This window comes from Pleurodeles waltl, chromosome 11, assembly GCF_031143425.1.
Source record: "Pleurodeles waltl isolate 20211129_DDA chromosome 11, aPleWal1.hap1.20221129, whole genome shotgun sequence".
Lineage (NCBI taxonomy): Eukaryota > Metazoa > Chordata > Amphibia > Caudata > Salamandridae > Pleurodeles > Pleurodeles waltl.
In genome coordinates, this window is record NC_090450.1 from 38,357,842 (window position 1) to 38,378,126 (window position 20,285).

At 44.5% G+C, this 20,285-nt stretch overlaps 1 protein-coding gene across 3 annotated transcripts in view; it reads left to right on the top strand.

Moving 5' to 3' along the window:
• FAM131A (family with sequence similarity 131 member A) overlaps positions 1 to 5,061 on the top strand; it is a 365,236-nt gene extending 360,175 nt beyond the window's left edge. The window contains exon 6 of one of the 3 annotated variants that reach the window (XM_069212985.1): positions 125 to 3,832. In XM_069212985.1, the coding sequence (XP_069069086.1) occupies positions 125 to 633 (509 nt within the window). In that variant the 3' untranslated portion in view covers positions 634 to 3,832. Of the gene's footprint in view, positions 1 to 124 lie in introns of all 3 variants that reach the window. The other 2 variants (XM_069212983.1, XM_069212984.1) reach the window with 2 other exon arrangements.
• The last annotated feature ends 15,224 nt before the right edge of the window (positions 5,062 to 20,285 follow it).

Consider the following 20,285-nt stretch of genomic DNA (forward strand, 5'->3'; position numbering starts at 1 on the left):
GTTTAAATGAGACTCCCAGAAAGATATTACAAAGAGGGTTCTTGAAAGCACTGATGGTGATGACAATGATGGTAGGACACCCTATTTCCTTTTACTGAAGCTTTGGTCTTCCTTTCTCTTCCAGATAATGCCGGACAGCTCCAGGCCGGCAGCTACCTGAAGGACTTCCTGCAATCTCGCCTGTGCCAACTCGCTGTGCGGCAGCACTCCTGGGAGCCAGAGAGCGATACCTCCCAGACTGTCTCCCCTGAGACTCTGTGCTCCAGTCTATGCAGTCTGGAAGACCACCCTCTCCTTAAGGAACTGGGATCTCCAACAGAACTGGCTGCAAAGCTGCTGGCAGAGGAAGGCCTTTTGTTCAAGCTTCCGCCAGCTGGAGAACACAACTACCGCAGCCTGGGACAGATAGGGTGCGAGGACTCCACCTACTCAATGTCCTTCACTGAATCTTGCCTTTCCCCCACCGAGGAGGACATTCTTTCATGCCAGGACTACCACACAGTCTGTAAAACGGGTGGGGAGGACTGCCAGGTGCGGCGGAAAGTCTCAGACGTTGCCTCTTCGGGAGTTGTGTCGCTGGACGAGGAGGAAGCCGTGGACGAAGAGGAGGAGGATGAGGCTGAAGAACACTGAACGTCTCCTGCGTTCTAAGCATGCTTACTCACCTGTCACCACCTCCCCTTCTACAAACCTCAAGTTCCTCAGTGGAGTCCGAAACCAACTATTCAGGAAAGGGGCGTATTCAAACCTCTTTGAGAAGTGCTATGCAGGCACCTCCATTTGTGGGAGCCATGCGCCGGCCTTGGTGCCAACAATTCTCTTTGCGCCTTGAGGTTCCATGATGATGGTCTGGAGACAGTGGTCCCCCTACACCTTCTGTACCTTTGTGTCCTTTGCATGAAAGGCGTGGTGGCTGTGGGAGCCTCGTGGGACCAGACACAGAGGAATGGCCGAAGTCTGTCCTTCGCATGTGGTGAACTTTGCTCAAATGTCTTGCCTCCAAGACTTTTGCCAGAATGGCCCTAGGGTCAAGTTCTGTAGGCAACCTGCTTGTTTTTTTCCACCGGGCGGAGTGTATTGGCACTGGCTGTTTGGCATGGCTTTGTGGAATGCTACTGTCTTAAGAGGAAATCAAAGCAAGATGTGGGTCTAAAATGGGGACATACATTTTTAATCACTGTTCCTCTTCCAGCCCTGAATACTTGGTGAATGCCCCAGAAAAATAGTGGTGGCAGTAGTGCGGGAGTGGTCAGTTTTCTCATCGTCTTCATTGTCCCGGTGATATCTTGTTTGGAGCGGGCTGGAGAGAAGTATAAATGGACGTCTGATATCAATTAAAGGTGGAAAGGAAGAAAGTCAGGGGATGGAACATGGAGGAGAGATCTTCAGTGACAGACCTTGCTGCATCCGACCATGGAAAGTCATTGTCCAAGGGCTTCTCTTGTTATATATTGCATGCCAACGTGGGTTGAGGTCCTGATGAAGAAGTCTGGCCAATAACAAAGCAGGTGTCTACGTTCCCCTCAGCACGCATTGGAGAGGGAAAGCGCCTTCACAAGAAGGCCACCGGAACATGATACAGTTTACAAACTAAGAAAGTGGGGAATCTCCCTGCCACCCCTAGATGACTGGTCGAGTCTCCATCCCTACAGTCTCTTATGGTCCTCTCTCTCTTTACACCCCTTTTGTAATGAGGTATGGGGACTTGTCGGGAAGGAGTAGGGAGGACCAGTTTGGTCAGCTTCGGGGGGTGGGGATGCAGCCCACCTCCTTTTCCAGAGTCGGATCTTTTTTCCTCTATATTTTTGTATTGGTGTCTGCTTTCATTGGTCTCAGATGGTTGCACGAAATGCTTTGGGTGCTGTCAACGTAAATTATTTCTTCAAACCCCTTCTTATTTCTTTCTTTGCTAGGAATGGATATTTTTTTAATCTCTTTTTTTCTTTGGTTGTGTTTTTTTTTTTTTTTATGAAGTGGTTCCTGTTGTCTTCTTAAGTGGTGATGGTGGTGTTGGTGGGTGAGGTAAGGGAAGCTTGGGGTTGGGATCCAATGTGATTTCACCATTGTTCTCCTGTTCCAGACACCTTTATTCATCCATAGAGTCAGCATGACTTTCATGGTCTAATATTCAGTTGACCGCTTGAAAATCATTGTACAAAGGGCTCCTTTCCTTCACTCCGCCTAACATTTTCCACAAGAGATTTGGGAAGAGGAAGGCTCCAGGACTCCACTCAAGGGCTTTGGATAGAAGAGAAGTTCTTTCTTTCCTTGTCTTTTGACACATGTTGTCAAGAAGGTCAGGATGTGGTCAAAGTGGCATGATGCTCTGACTGGCCCATATTGTCAAGTGGCTTCACAATATACAGTCAACTGAAACTAAATATCTATTCATATAGCCCAAACATTGACTGACCATTTAGATATGGAATGATTTGTAACACTTCGAATGTCAAAATATATACCACACTCTCATTAGTACCGTTTTTCTCAAAATGCCAAGTTCTAAAGAGAGCTATATCTAATAGGAACATTACACTTTTCATGAACGAGGCAATCTCAAAAGATCATCTAAAGTATAAAAAAAACATCATACTATAGCCATAAAAAGATGCAAACTCCTTTCCATGCTCATACTCAACTTTGGGTCTACCTTACCTGCAATGACCTTGCCAGGATTCCACCTCGTCACCTGCATGTCATCTGATTTATCGGTAGTGTGCATTTAACTGGCTGATCCAGCTCCATTCTTTGCCACATTTTTAATCTTAATAAAAATCAAGATTTCAAACCCATGCTCCATGATTCACCTTATGTTTCACTAAAATAGAATATCCCTTATTTCTAAACCAATTCTTGAATTTGCCCTTTCTCATTCCAACCAAGCAGCATAACTTCATTCTTTAATCTGTTGCTGTTATATCCCTTCCTCCCCAGTCAACCATTGCCATCTATATTCTGTCAACTTCCAACCAAAACATGACATCTGCCCATTCACCTCTCTAATAACCAGCCCTACCCTATGAAGAAGCCTAACAAAAATATTCATCCGAGCTCTGTCGGTTGACGCAGACCACAATCTTAGATTACCATGAAACAGGACTCACACTAGTTTCCACTTTCAGATTATGTACCAGACAGAACCCCATAAAGAACCCATTGAATTTCTATAACAATAATTTCATTCCATCCATCCTCAGTATGTGACCCAGTATTTATCTATAATGCTACTCACTGTTTTGGAAAACCAACAACCAAACTCAACTCCATGCTATAGCATCCCTTATTTGTTTACTGTTGACATACCACCAGATCGATTGTAAATATTTAATTCCACAGCTTGAACCCTCATTGTATTGTTCACTCAATCCTGTCATTTTCAACTCTAAACTCAGGATAAATCTTAAATATATATTCCAAGCAAGCATGTGAACCTGTCCTTCGAATTAACTTTCATACGTCACACTGTGCTAACATCTCCTGTTCAACAACTCACTCTCCTTCATAAACTAATACAGTCCTTTCAGCAAAGAATGCTTGCCTATATTATCCAATCTGTACCTTTATCAACACCGAACACAATAGCACCCTCACCCGCAATCATTTTTACTTTGTATAATTTTTCTATTTCAAAATGTCACCTAATCCCATCACAACTGACACTATGGTCAAGTCTATACCTACAGAATCTTGACCCAAACTTTCCTTCCTGGCCTAATTATACTGGACCAGCAATCATACATTTGAGCTTTTCTCCCAATAAACCCCTTCAAAACATACAACCCTACATTATCCCTCAATCTAATCTCAACTTCAAAACTCTCAACTTCAAAAAAATCTCAACCTCAAAAAATCAAAAACAGCATGCTCTTTCCCTTTTATTTATTTCTCCTTAATCCACTGCACGTATATATCCACTCTCCCTGTATGAGTAACCTCTTCTGTACTGTAACCTCATAAAACCCAGTACACATCTCAACCATAGTGACCAGACCAGTCTCGCTCTATCAAACCTTCTGCCATAAGCCATGTCCTTCTTTAGTGTTCATAAACTCACCATAGACATTAGGTGCACCTCAAAATGTCCATTCCACAATTATACTTGATTCTAGCACCCAAGCCTGACGTTTATCAGTAGACATTCATAAGGTATAAACCAACCAAATACCTACATTTACAATCAGACTATGTCCCTAACCAAATAGTCAATTTTATCCTACTGTTTCTGTACTTTTTTCAAACTCAGTCTGCAGCCTCCAGGTTAAAACCTCTTTCAGGCAAAAATCAGTTCCACCACCATCCTCAAATACCAGTCAAGAGTTTGTTAACCTGGCTGTAAACTCAATGTGACCTCCAATGCCATTATTCAACACCCGCCCACAACTCCATTCTGTACAGTCTAGTCCAATATCAATCCTTTGACTGATCACAGAGGCAACTGCATCAATTTCTGGCAAGTTTTAATTTGCGTATGTTTTCTATTCTTGCTTGGTACAACTATTCCATGCCCTAATTATTGTGCGTTCCCCAGTTTCCTTCCTATATATTTCCTTGCTGTTTTCTTTTATTTTCCCTGCTCTTCACTTTGTATTGTACGTCTCTTCAATGTTCTAATAAGTCTCCTTACCTTAATTTTTTTTTATCCACACCCTACACTTTCCTTTCGTGGCCTTCCCCTCCCTTTCCCTATTAACAGCTCATTCTTTCAAGCATCTAATGTCACTGACAAAAGTTTCTGCTTCCTACCACTTTTGCAACCTTCAGTCTTACTATAACTATTTTTTATCAAAAAGGCAAAGAAAAATATTGCAAACCTCAACATTTAAAAACACACTGATCATTCCAGTTAGTTGGACATAAGCGCTGTGGTCCTGCCAATTAGCGTTTTGCAGTTATCCAAACTATGACATCTGCACCAAAAGTTGATGCACTCTTCCTTGGGTGCTCCTAAAGGATGCAGAATTGTTTCACAAGCAACATTACCAGATGCAAATGTCAATCTTCTTTGGACTAGTTTTCTGGTCAATTAAATTGTAGTAACTCCCAGACAGTTAATAGCTTTTCAAAAATCAACAAAAAATGAACTGTGCTTAGCTAAAGCTATTCAAGGCCCAATCTCAGTTACTTCTGGATTGTCGTATCTGCTGTAACGCATTTGATCCCACTTGCTGTTTAGCTGTGTCGATACTCTTCATATCTCCCTCAGCAAGAGTTCCAGGCCAATCATAACTCTTTCTAAGCATAGCAACATGTAGTGCTTGTAATCTTGAGGTCTGGTCTGCCCACGCTTTCCTTAGAACATACAACTTGGACTGTCCTTAAGGCATATGTTTTCATCCTCATGACCAAGCTGCAGAGATTGTTCACGGATCAAAGTAAAATTTGACTCCAGTAATTTTGAGGCAGACAGACCAAGGCCCATATTTATTTTTACAATTGTATTTTGTAAATTTGCGCTGCTTTTGCGTCAAAAAATGACACAAATGCGGTGCTAAAAAAGTATAAATATGGGCCCAAGTGTCTGTTCAGAGTACTTTTGACTGGTCGCCAGACAGGGAGGGCTCTGCGTGGACTGTCTCAAGATATCAAACAGGAATTTGAAGACACTAGAGCCCATAGATATAGATTAGATATAGCGATTTCAACACATTAGTACATTTCTATGGTCAAGTAAGAAAGGCATGATTCAGTGGATGTAGCAACCAATTTCTAGTACACCTTGATGGCCTCTCATTCACCGAGAACTTACTGTGCTGGCAAGACATCACTTGAAGCAGCAAACACTCAAACACCAGCCCTGCCTTTGGTCCTCAGAAAGGTCAGCCTCAGCTCAAGATTCATCTTCTCTTCTGGAATCAGACCTCGTTGCCCTACCATCTTCAGATATAGCTTGCCCACAGTCTTCCTCTTCATAAAAACAGCCCGTGATAAGCGTGCCTGACCCTACAAGCACAATCTGAGCTCCAACCTTGTTCTCATCTACAATATCAAGTAAACCGAGGGCTTCTCTTGTCTGGGTCACTGCTGTCCAAGCATCTGCAAGATCATCCTGAACGCTGGTCTCTAAACTCTATGACTCCAGTTTGAATTTTCGTTCTGTCACCCTCCCGCCTTCTGAAACAGAGCCACTCATCTTTCTTCCTATCTGTAGGAATGTGTCCTCTCTCAAAACAACGAGCTTTTGCTCCTTCTCCACCTGCAAGAAGAACCAGAGCAAGTCCACTACTCTCCTCACCATAAGAAAATGTCAAACTCAATCTCTGCAACAAAAATACTCCTGCACTCACTGCTCTGCTCATAACCACACCTCCTTGTAACCAGCTGTGGCCAACATCAAATGTTTTTCCGCTCAGTCCTACCTCTTCCTAAAGCATCACACGAACAATATGAGTTTGTCGTTCTTCAGCTGCAATGAACCTTCGTCTTCCCTCTGGAAAGTACAGCCAGAACTAGGATATGCTGTCATTCAAAAGTACAACTTGAGACCTGCCCTGATCCCTTTTAAAAAACATAACACAAGCTGGAGTTATGCTCTATTCTGGAATAAGTTCATATCTCCCACCCAAGCCAACACTTCTCTGACAATTGTACACAACTCCAGTCTAACCATCTTCCAAGGCAAGTTGACAATTGTCACAAGGATCCTAGGTCAACCTGACATCCGTCTTGTAGAGCAACCTCCTGATGAAGGAACAGCCAGGTTTCTTCTCATCTAAATAGCTTATTCTCCTAAGGATAAGCCAGAATCCAGGCTGGTCATTCCGTGAAGGTCTGATAATGCCGTGCAGCACTGGTTATGCCAAATGATTTACAGGAAGACTGGGGCCCGATATGGCACACCTATCCAAGTAGGCTAATATTTCTAAGCACTCTGGGTGCTCAGAATTGGAAGGTCAGTCCTGCTCACCCTCCCTGTAGAGCAAAAGAGCTCATATGTTCATCAACAAAAAAAGGAATCCCAGCACTACTCTTTAGTTTCCAGTTTAAGTAGTCTCAATTGTTTCCACACTCCAAATATATCATGAAACAGCCACAAAAAAAACACAATTCTTCAATCCATTGAGTTTTTATAGATTTTCTCTTTATTTTTTTATTCATTTTAATCTTCTTTAAAAGTTAGCATTTCTCCCATTCCCCATTGCCAACATGTTTCGACCCATGCAGGGACTTCTTCAGGGCTTTTGTATGTAAAGCAAGGTCCTAAAATGGTCAATATGTGCTCAGTACAGTAACATCCTTAATCTCTGTTGCGATAGTGAGTGATATATTTGGAGTGTGGAAACTATCGAACTACTTAAACTGGAAACTAGTGACTGGTGCAGAGATCCCCTTTTTTTGTCCTGGTTATGCTATGTAGTGTTGATTCCTGCACTGAGTACAATGCCCTACCACAAATTGCCTCCCAAATGACAGGGATTGGCTCCAAGCCACATGCACTTGAGAGTTGCCTTGAGCAATGTCTCGTTCAATACAGAAACACATAGAACTCCCTTGCTCACACACCTGACTTCATCACTCTTTGTCCCTGCATTATAGAAGAGCCAGCGCTTATACTGAAATGTTCAGAGAGGTCTATAGAAAGGATACCTTTTCTTTAAACAGTAAACTTGTTCCTTACAGTAGACCATGAATACCTTCTCCAATTGCAGGTGACCCGAGCCTGTGTTGGTGAAGACACTATTCACAGAGGTTTCTTTGCCACCAGATGCCTATATCCTTCTCCGTCTATACTCACACCAGTCCGTATGCATTTTGAACAAAACACGGCACTTACCACTGGTGCTGCGACTCTGAAAGCCATTCGCCTTTGCATTCCTACCTGCAGCATGAGCCCTCAAGGAAGGAGTCAACCAACCTTCCACTCCGTGACAGTGTGTGTGCGTCTGTGCGTGGGAATGCAGAGAACATAGCAGAAGCATGGCTGTGGGAAGGCGGTGTACTTTAGTATGGGCTGGTGGTCACCAACGTTCATGAAGGTATGCTTGCATACCTGCATAAGGAAGAGGTCTTAAATTGGGTCTGCTGGCCAGGTGGAGGGTGTACATTGCCACGAGATGGGGCCAGTGAAGCCTCATTTTTTACAGGGTCCTGTTTATTGGGAATTGTCACTGTGAGTTCTTCGGTTCTGATCCAAGTGTTCCTAGCCTTTGCACTTTCATATTGTGAATGGTTTACATTGTACTGTTTTCATTGGCCGTCAAGATGGGAATATATTTTGTCTTTGAAGAACATGCTCTTTGTTACGACAGCCTATCCTGTCACAGTCTAATAAAAGTTAGTAATGGTATTTAACCCTGTTTTCTGAACTCATTGAAAGTGCTGGGTGTGATTCCAGAGTGGCACCACTAGAGGGTGCTCTAATTTCTGTGTCATTTTTAACTTAAATTCTGTGCTTCCCGCCTTTCTCAGGGATAGGTTCCCCAGGCACCAGGACCCTTTCAGCGGAGTCTTGGAAAATTCCTGCACAACAACCATCTCAGAAACATCTGGGAGTGGAGAGGACTGGAGCACCACATTCAGACCAGCCCTCCATACTGAGCGTGTCACGATGTACTCTTCTATAGCGCACAAGGTGGTTGTGATGCAAAATAACACACAATAGAAACAAGACGAGTACACAATAAATATGCAAATGACAGGAAATTCCCCCCTGCTACTGGATAACAAATGATAAAAAGGTTCAGTGGTAAAGAATTAAACAACAGTAAAAATCAATTAATCAGGGAATTTATAAAGCGCACTACTCACCCGTGAGGGTCTCAAGGTGCTGATGTTGAGGGGGGGGGAGGCTGCTACTGCTTGAACAGCCAAGTCTTGAGATGTCTCCGGAAGGTAAGGAGGTCCTTGGTTTGACACAGGTGGGTGGGAAGAGTGTTCCTCGTCTTGGCAGCGAGGTGCGAGAGAAAAAACAACAAGCGCTGAGCATCAAGGAAGAAGCAGAGACAGAGAAAACTACAGTTGAAAAGTTAACACGAGAGTTGCAACAAACGTTTAAAAGCAATGAGGTGACTTGTGCAGGTGATATGACTGCTACAACGCTGTGCTACAACGCTGAGGGGTAAATGTATCAAAATGTCAATCAACGTAGCACAAAAGACACCTTGCTGTGCTGCGTTGCGTGACAGGGAGAGAACAAGAATGCGCCATATTTAACATTATATGGCGCATTCCTGTCCTCTCCTTTTGCTGACGCAGTATGTGCTGCCCAGCACCAACCCAGGCACCCTTACACCGTGGTGCAAGGGTACCTGCGTTGCCGGCAGGATTGTTTTTGTGCAGGAAGGAACACCTTAATTGCAGAATTTTGCAATACATGACATAACCCGAAGTTCTGGCATGCTGCTGGCACTGAATTGCCTCATCCGATCTTTTGACGGAAAGTCACTTTCTAAGCTGCACGCAAGTCCCTTAATTTTATCAGATAGTTAAATTGAAGCTGTTCTAACTATCCACGATATTTACGAAAATTGCAATATTTTTAGGACAAATATTGTTTAGAGAGATTCTGGACTGAAGTTTGTCCATTGAGTATTGGGTCAAGTTTAGAAAATCAGCTGAATAAAACTCTGGAACATATCTCCAATGTGCCCTGGGCGTGAGAGCAGTAACTCAATAAAAAAAAACCAGATTGTGTAAAAGTAGGGTTGTGAGAGATTAACAAAAATAATTTTTGTGGAATACGGATAATATTCACAAAATGACCAATGTCACACAAATACATGTGCCCGCATCTCGCATAACTTCTCTCCGTGAGGGAACAGCTTGCACAAGAAAGTCAACTGAGATAGCATCAGGAGACTGGTTAGTTGAGAAAATTTCTCCTTGGAGAAGAAAATATCTCTCAGCCAGACATTTTTTACTCCAACCCCTCTTCCACAGGGAAGATCGCACATTTATACGTTTTGTGAAGTCGCGAATGTTTCACTCAAGCTAAAGCCAGTAATTACTCGATGAGATGGCAGTGGAGCCACAAAAGTTTTATTCAAAAAGCAGATTTAGAACTTGCAAATAATTTCAGATCTCATGGCAATTAGTATGAAAAACAACAGCAAGGTCCCTCACTGACTGAGGTACAGAGGGGCATGCCCAGTCCAGTGAAGACCAAAGATGGCTGCCAAAAAGAAGAGTCAGTGTCTTGCCTACATTCAGACAGGGGGAATGTTGGGTTCTTCTTTGATCAGTAGATTTCTTGACGGCATGCCAGTGCCTGAATGACAATCATGAGCTACCTAATATATGTAGGAGCTGTGTGTCATCCATGTAAATTTGAAACCACAGACAGGAACTATTTTCACCAGAGGAACTACAACATGGAGGAAAGGGCTGAACCCCATAGGACTCCGCAGCTCAGGTCTCCGGTAGACTTTGATGCGTCCTGTCTTTGCTCAAGGGAAGCTTCTGCAACTTCTTCTATTGCAGAATTTTTATGCTCACACTGATGCTACCAGAAGTGTTCCTGCTTTCTGTGAGTGAGGGAAGACTAAACTGCTGCCATGTTGTACCTGTTCGGACAGCGTGTTTCCATGGGGAAAGCGTGCACTCTTTACATCATCCGTTTGGGATGTAAGTATTTTTGCACCCAAGCTGTGGCATGACATGCTCTTATCAAGTCTGTCCAAGCCTCCTCTAGATGAGGAATGGGCTTACTACACACCTATGTCATGAACACTACGATATGATCAAGTTCCAGTCCATCCCCCACTCTCAGAACCCAGCTACCCCTCCAGTCACTTCTTGACTGTATCATTACCTGTGACCCTGTACAGCGATCTGCTGCATTTGGGCAAAGTTCATGCAACACAAATGCCACATGACTACATATTGTTACCACTAAGGTACCAGATGTATGTGTGCAAGGAGTGATGACCCTGCTGCTGCTGCTCTGAATCTGTTTGTTGTGCTTGATTGCTCTGATGCTTGCTCTGATGCTGTTTGTGTTTCATGCTGTTTGTGCACGAAGCTTGCAATGCTGTCGTCCAAGCTGTGACCTTGATGTATGTTTAAATTAATATTTCAATGGTGCTGCACCTATAACTTCTTTTAGTAAAGCTTGCACTTCTGCTACAAAATTGCTATAGCAGAGAGAGGGAGAGAGAGAGCGAGCAAGTGTGTGTGTGTGTGTGTATGTATGTATATGTGTGTATATATATTATACATATATATATTTATATATATCCTGCATTGCTTCGGTCTGTGCTGCGCCTCTTCGGTAAGGGGAACTTGCACTGCTGTTGCCTGTACTGTATCTGTGGTGACCGCACCGCTGCCTCTGTGCTGCTGTGTTAGTCCTTTGTGTGCATAACCCTTTCTTTTACTGCTTCCCTTGCTTTACTTGTTCTATATCCAGAGGAAGCTTGCACTGCTGCTCTTGTGTTGTTGCTCACGTGTAAGTAAAGCTTGCACTACATCTGCCCAGGCTGTGTCTGCTGCTTTTGTGGGGAAGCTTGAGCCACCCTAATCACTATACACTTCAGTTTACGATGCTTTAAAATGTATTTTTTGTGGATTTCTTTGCAGGTGTTTTTGTAGGATGGAGTGTCACTTTCCACAGTTATACTGTATTATTACACGTGAAACATGTCCAGTTTTAATTTGTGTTACTGAGCCAGTGTGTTTCAAAATGTTTTCAACTCCAAGATCACATCTCTGCTAACCATCTCCTGCACGGCTACCAGTCCGGCTTCAGATCACGCTACAGCACAGAGACGCCACCTTGCACATCGTTGACGATGCCCTATTCAGCACAGATGAAGAAGACCCCTGCCTCCTGATACTGCTGAACCGCTCACCTGCCACTGACACAGTCACCCGTCCCACCTTCATATGCACTCTCGAGACATAAATGGGATTCTCCGGCAATGTCCTCCACTGGTTCTCTTCCTATCTCTCCCGCCAATACCAGTTTATTCACATGGGCCCTTGAATAGGCACATAAGACCCTATGACACGTAGAGACCCTCACGGTGCAATACTGTCTCCTGTCATCGTCAACATTTACATAAAACAGATTGGTGCTCTGCCCACAGATGACAGCATCAAGATTCACCAATATGCTGATGATACGGTTTTATTTCAGACGTCCAACACGCAAACACTGCTTGCACAGCATCCAGACATGGACGTCCGGCACCCGAAGCTCAACCCACCCAAAAGAGAATTTCTATTATTTGCCAAGAATAGCAAACAAGATACAGAACAACCCTAGCTAAATGACATGAACTTTGACGGACGGTTTGGACACCAACTCTCACCAGATGCCAAATCACTTGGATTCACCCCGGACACCAAGCTCTCCTCAAGGGACACAATACCAAAAGACAAACCAAAGACAGTCTCCTACCAGCTCTCTCTTCTAAAGAAAGTCAAACGGTTTTTCCCAGAACGCGGCTCCAGAACTGCTGTGCGAGCGCTTGTACTCGTGCATCTGGATGGTGGTAAGGCCTAGTCCGTATAATCCGAGACTCCGCACTTGCGCCCCTTAGGGACATTTTACATGTCACAGCACGTCGTGTCAATGGCCTGAAGAAAAATGATCACATCACCCCCACCCTGATTGGCCCGCCTTGGATCTCCATGCTATCAGGCCCACCTTAATAGATTCATCATTTACAAAGCCATCACAACCAGCACCCCTCCTTAGCTTGCAGACAAGCTCATCATCTCTGGTGGTTCTCAGCACACCCACAGCCAGGACACCATCAGACTACAGGCAAGGAACTGTGAAAAATAAAAAAAATAAGAGAAAAGACCTGTTCCATCTTTGCACCCAGGATCTGAAACAACATCCCCATATCCATCGGGACTGTCCAGATGCTGCTCCAGTTTGTTGTGTGGTCAAGAATCTCCAAGTATTCCAAACTACTTCTAGGGCCAGATCACAAAACATTTTTGACTGGCGCTATTTCATGTCCTTGGTGTTAAGGTAAGGCAGAGCTTGCTCCAAATACCTTTTACCACGGTATTATGAAAAGAGGTTTCTGGAGGTGTTATTGTGTGATCAGAATTTTTGTGCACATTCCACTGTGTAGAATTGTGTTGAAGTGGTGATGGATTTTGTTGATTTTTTTACTCCTGTGATTTTGTGCTGCATAACTGCAATGCGTTCTTGTGGTGTCTTACTGAAGTTGTGTTGCATTCTGTTTTGACAATTTTGTTGTGTCCTTTTATGTTATAATTGTGTTGTTATGTTGCTTTGTGTATGCTATTGTGTTATGCTCTGTTGCTTTACTGTTGCATACTTTAGGTATGTCTACAAATTCCAGTATTTTTCAACTGAAAACAGAACAGTCCGTGAAAGTTCCTGTGACACGCAAACATTTACCACTGAGGTGGTCAAATAGCAGCTCTTCGTCTATATAAGACACCAGTCAGTCCAAAACAGTGGCAAAGACTGTCTTAACTTAGAGCTTCTAGTGCTCAGTTTATGTGATACAGCCCCTGGTGTCTCGCACTGAAATCAATTGATGTCCTGGTGTAAAGGTGGGAGGGTAAAGTAGGGAGGAGGTTGAGCTCAAATGAGCAGGGCTTGGACCGGGGGAACGTCCTTACCCACGCGTTCTAAACAACTCAGACGTTTCCCATGCAAGCGTAACCACGCTTGCTGGAACAACGCACAGCTTTTTCCGTGCCTTAACCACGCATGTGCTAAACTACGCACATGCATGGTTAAGGCACAGAAAAAGCCATGCGTTGTACGGGAGAGGACGTGGAGGACGCGGAGAGTGGGACTGGGGCAGGGGTGGATTAAGGAATTGGGATTTTTTTTGAGAGGCGTAAATGGGGGAGTTTGGGTATTTTTTTTTATTCAGGGCTTAGGGTGGGGTAGTTTATTTTTAAAGGGGGTGGGGGAAGGTTTACTGAAGGGTGGGAGGAGAGAAGAGGAGGAAGGATCGGGAGAGGATGCGGTGAGGTAAGCGGGGTTGGGGCAGGGTTGCTTGGTAGTTTGAGCGCAAGTGGTTTTGGAAGTGGTGCCCTACGTAATTTTGGAAGTGGTGCCCCAGGTGATCTGCATAGCGTCAGTGTTTAGGCTACAGACTGCCTTACAGGTGGCTGGCGTGGTCAGCGTCTGGCTGTGGCATTCTCGGGGAAGGAGCATGCCAACTAAGGGGTTGCAGCTGCAGCAGAAGAAACAGGAAGGGCCGCGAACCAAAGAGCTGACGCGCTCACAAATGGACCATGCTGGTGGCAACTTGGGGGGCAAGAACACAACATTGAACCTGCATTCCGTTCCTAAATCCTCCAATGACGGAGGCAGTCATCCCACAGAGTTGGGAAATAGATCGGTGAGCATTCAAAGAGGGAAATACAGAGTTCAAAGTGGGCCACCCCATCATCAACCCATCGCTGGATACTTTGTTTAGCCCAGACGGCTGCTGTGGAGGGTGAACTGAGACAGGTGACAAGGTGCTCCGGATGATGGAAGGCAAGTGCCTGTGTGTAGCGGGAGGGCTGGTAGGGGTGAAACTGTTCTTTCTTCTTTAATGGCTGTTTTAGCCGTCGCTGCCGACCCCCAGGCTTATGAAAATTAAACTGGGTTGTTAGATGTCTTTGGAGAGATGACAAATGAACTTACATGCCAGGAGGCTCCAACCCCCATAAGTAAGTTGGATACTGCAGGGGGCCTGTCAGCTTTAAAATCAACTGACACTGACATGGGTAAGACGTTAAGTCACCTGGGAAGTATGGTGAAGGAGGTGAATGAGGGAGCAAAGAAGACTGGGGGAAGAGGTGGTGAAACTCCCTTCTGAAACAATACATATGTCTTCTCTTGATCCCCTCCCAGACAAACAACCCCCCCAAGCTCCTGTGGTGCCTTGTCCTGTATCACAGGAGCAGAACTCTGATGTTCAATGTGAGTTGGTAAAGTCAAGCAATATGGGGGATTCTCCCAAGCAGGGGGCCAAGTTTTATTCACTTACCGAAAGGTCAGATTCCCCCAACTCAAGTTCTAGTGAACTGGGGAATGGTCATCGACAGGACCCTCAAGGACATCTGATGCATCAAGAGTAAGTTGCAGTGAAACAGTTGGTGAAGTGTACATTACCATTAAACAGAAAAGACATTGGGGGTTATTACAACTTTGGAGGAGGTGTTAATCCGTCCCAAAAGTGACGGTAAAGTGACGGATATACCACCAGCCGTATTACGAGTCCATTATATCCTATGGAACTCTTAATACGGCTGGTAGTATATCCGTCACTTTACCGTCACTTTTGGGATGGATTACCACCTCCTCCAAAGTTGTAATAACCCCCATTGTGTTGGGGGGAAAGATTGAGGGAAGGAAGCTCTAAACAGAGCAGTGAGTGGCAGGACAGGTCTCCGGTCACCCGGGATTAAAATAGGACTACTCAGCCACTATTCAAGTTTACATGGAAGCTCCTCAGGATGACAAAAATCTGTCCCAACCCCCAGGATCATGTAAGCCAGTCCCCCACTACCTGCCAGCCCTCATTGGACCTTATTTACAGCTTTATAAAACAGCTGCAAGATTAAATCTGGGTGGAAAGCCACAGAGCTCACTTAGACACCAAGAAACTTCAAGGGGCCATTAGGAAGGCGAATAAGACCTGTGCTAAGATAGGGGACAGGATATCCTCTGTGGAGGAGCGTACTACAATACTTGAACAGGACATGGGGATTCTTTGTGGACAATGCCACAAGCTCAGATGAGCAATCTGATGTGGAAAATCAAAGACATGAAAAATAGACAACGCAGAAGTAACTTAAGATTTTTGGGTTTAGCAGCGGGGGTTGAAGGTAAAACTACTCGGGCTTTCATAATGAACCTCTTGAGAAACGCCTACCCTTATTTAACGACGTGGAACTTGAATTTGGAAGTGCAGAGTGCTCATCGCTTCCCCCTGATGCCAAGAACATTAGGAGCTGGCAAGTTGGACATGCCTAGGGCCATTTTAGTTTATTTTGGTAGTTTCTTGTTGCGTCAGGCTATATTTGAAAAAGCCTCCCCGGATGCCAGGTGGGGTTGCGATGGTCATACTTTTTTCACCTGCTCTGATTTCTGCCAAGCCACAGTGAAGAGAAGATGGCGACTTAGGCAGCTTATTAAGCCTGTCCAGGAGCTTGGTGGAACAGCGTACCTGCTGAACCCAGCCTGCTTGAAGATTGTCTTAGATGGCTATGTGCGGACATTTACTTCAGACATTAAAGCATCAGAGTACCTAAAAAATGTCTCCCCTGGGTTTGAGGCTAAGAAAACATCTTAGTGTGTTGGTTATTTGGAGATGATCTTGGGGGCAGGTGGAGAAAAGTGTGGGGAGAGTGAGTTTATCAGGCTGTATTACTCCGGTATCGATGCAGGTTGATATGGGGCAATAGAATGCTTCTGGGTTTTCCTTCTAGGCAATAGAAAGCACAAGATGGGTGGTGCGATAGTCATCACTCTGGCCTTGTTGAGCCGGAATTCTTTGCCGTGGTAGTGGGGGAGGTGGGTGGGTGATAGGTTGTGTGCGGTGGGGCGTTCAGGGCTGGGGTTCTTGGGTCGGTTAGAGGTGTTGGGGGTGGGTTGGAGGCAGCACAGGAGGACAAATGATGTGATCTGAAGGGCAATGACTTATTGTTGCAGAGGTTCAGGTGGAGAAATAGTCGGTCATACCGAATGAAGGAGTTTTGCAATGCAATTCCAATTGTGGCTTAATGAGAATGAGTAAGCTGCAAATTGCCTCGGTTCAACTTTTTGCTGCAGACAATTGGCTTTAAGCTAGTGGGGAGTACAACACAGATGGCAAGGACACGAGGGGTGGCCATATTGGCCCATTGTAATTTATTTAGCTCTAGGCATATGAAAGCTGATAAATATGGGAGATGGTTGCTCACGGAATGTCTATATAGGAACAGTCTTTTTACCCTGCAACGGTTTATGGGTCAGTGGTGGATGACATGACATTGTTTGATTGGTTGAATAACGAACAGGCCCTTTGGTCTACTCTGATTATAATTTGTGGGGATTTTTATTTTAATGGTGCAGGGAGCAGCTTAGTGAAGGGTGTACGTTTTTACACAGGCCGTAAGCCAAAAGTCCTAGAGTCTTTAATTAATCTACAGAACAATCATGGGCTGTCTGATGCCAGGTAGGAATTTAAAAGGCCAAACCCCAGATACACCTATTATTCCCCACCACATAGAACCCACGTCCGCCTGGACTACATGTTGGTTTCGCATACTCTTTTGCAGGGGGCTAAGATCGAAAAAATTCCCATGGCCATGTTTGATCATCCATTGGTCTTAAAGTTAGCTGGGATTGGTCTGCGGCCTATGGTCCAGGACTGGACTTTTGATCAGGCACTTCTACCTAACGATGGTTATATATGCCATTTGAGTCACTGGATTCCAGAATGGATTCCATAATTTCTGGAGATCAATTGTAGGTGCAGTGTGGGATGCCTTCAAGTCTGGTGTTCATTGGGAAACTTTTAGTTTTGGATTGATTCGTCAAAAGCAGGAAAGGCTGAAGCTTGCTGAGCTCTAGACGGCTTTTGAGGGATCGAAGTCTCAGTTAATCGCAGCCTCTCTCTGGTTAGATGTTGATGACGCGCAAGCAAAGGTAACCCTAGTTAGGGCTGCCATATCAGACATTTCGAGCAAGAAGGCTGCTGAGAAATATATGGCATAGAAAAGGGAGAGTTTCAAATATAGTGAACGAGTGGACCACCAGCCGTGGTTTGAGCTAGGCAAAAAATTACCTGGTTTGAAATAAGGGAGATTCGGGATTCCCGTGGCAACCTGGTCTCAGATGCTGTCCGAATCTGCAAGGTATTTCGGGGATTCCACTTGAGTTCTATAAAGTATTTTTCTTGTATTTGAAACAGGAGCTGCTTTGTATAATTGAGGAGATCCAGAAGGCCCAGCCTGCTCCAGACACAAGGTCACTGGCTAAACTCCAAGAAGACCGGGGGTCATATAGGCCCAGAACCCTTATTAATAGCGATGCAAAAATCTATGCTAAAATCCTGGCATCATGTCTGAGTCATGTCATTGGTAAATTAGTCTCCATCTGGCAGCATGGGTTTATTCCTGGGAGGGGCACTACAGATAGCACCCGGTGTGTTATAATCCTTTTCGATGCAGCAGCGGTGTCTGAGCCCTATGGCTTTGATACTGCTAGATGCTGAAAAATATTTTGACAGGGTTTCCTGTGACTTTTTGTGGTTAGTTTTGAGCCGCTGTGGCATCGGGCTGGGCTTTATTAAAGCAGTAAGAGCATTATGTCATAGACCAACTGCTAGATTTTACCTGATGGGAGACATTCAGGTGTAACTCAAATTCAAGGTGGCACCAGAAAGAGGTGTTCCTGCTCCCCTTTATTATTTGCACTGTATACAACTCCCTTATTTTGAAACTGGCGCAAAATCCCTTAATTTCACCTATACATTTTCAGGGGTGGGACACTAAAGTGCTTGCTTATGCAGATGACGTGGTGACCCCTCATCCCTCAGAGGGTTTAAGGCAAATAGAAGGCAATGCACCGAATTTTGAAAGTTTTTCAGGGTACTTGCTCAACCGAAGTAAAACTCAAGTAGTTGTGGGGTTCAACGACGACAGGGTCGTAGAAAGGGCTATGTGATTGGGGGTCCCCATAACAGCAGAGTTGGGTCAGTTGGTTGAGCGTAATGTGGCTTCCGTTATTGCGAAAGCTAACAAAGATTGCATAGACTGGAAATCTTCACCTATCTATAGTGGGGCGCAGTAACATTATCAAGATCATTTTCTTACCAAAAATGTTGAATTTTTGAAGCTGTTCCCCTCGAATTCAATAATTGTTGGTTTAAAGTTATGAATATAGGGTTTATTTGGGCTTATTCAAAGACCTGGGGAGCTTAAATACCTAACCCTATCCAGGGATAGAGGTGGGTGGGCAGTGCTGGATTTGAAACTTTAATACTGGGCCGCCGCTCTCCGGTATATGAGTCCACCCTTTAGAGAAGGGGGGCTGATGACATGGCAGGCGGAATTCCATCCTTATATGAGGGTTTGCTGGGGAAGAGGCCAGGATACTGCTCTGCAAAGAAATTTGCTACTCCCTGATATCTTTCGTGGCCCACCCTATGTTGGATTGGGGCTTGCATGGACTAAAGAAGTTGGGCGATTTTTTTCGACAGAAAGGGCTAATCTCATGTGAAGAATTGCAGGGCAGATTTGAATTACCCCAGAAAGACTTCTTTATGTATTTACAAATCTGTGTTTCCTAAACTGCAAAGGTTGGGGGTGGGATTGCCCGAGGTTTTCAGAAGGTTGCTTTGCTTGATCGGTTGGTTTGTAGCGAGTTTTACTCCATTAGCCAACTTTATAGTGATTTAAATGCCTTTTCCCTGCACGATCTTGAAAGACAATCAGAGAAATGGCAGATTAGGGTGGGGCGACAGGTTGTGCTTTTTTAGAATCACTAGAATTGGTCTGTACTCCACTGCTGTCGGCTAACCTACAGGCACAACATTATAAGACCATCTATTATCCAACATTATAAGACCATCTATAATGCGCCCCGTAAAATTGCCAGCTGGGGAGTGACGACAGGTATTACTTGTCCCGCTGCCAATCTCCTGAGGCATATGCCACGCACATGTTCAACAGCTGTTGAGGCCTAGTTTCATTGTGGACTGGGCTTTTTGAATTGTTTGACTCTCAATTGGGCTTTGATATAGAATTAACCCCTCAATTTATCCGGCTGGGTTCATAGTGAAGTTGTTCTTGGTGATGCACAGCGGTTTGTTTTATCGCCGTGGCAGTGGCCCGCCTATGTGTTGCATCATTATGGCTTGACAAGGAGCCACCAACCTTCCAACAGTGGCTGGTCCGGCTGTTGGCCAACTTTAATCTGGAAACGGCTGTATAAGAAAAAAGAGGTAAAAGGGACAAATTGAAAGGCGAGGCCATATGGGAACCGCTTCTAGATTGGCATTGGTGTGTACCTGGAGGATCGTAAGATTGGGAGACCCTTTGGGATCAAACAACTGGCATGTGAGGTGGGATCATGTGATCTGTGTGCTATAATAGTAGATTTGTTCACTTTCTAGTGTCAGGTATTTGTTGGCCTTGTCTCTTTTATACCTGTCCCTGACTCTTCTCAACCTGTATTTCCTTTTGGATGGTTGTAGCTGTGTACAGATTCAGGCACTGAATGAACTTTATATCTGCACTTGAAAACTCATTAATTTATGCTTCTGATGTACGAGTTCTCCGTTATGTCTAATTATTTCAATGTTACATAATTTGCTGTTGTTGGTTGTAACAGATTCTTATTGTCGCTTTGTGCTGAATTTTTCTATTGT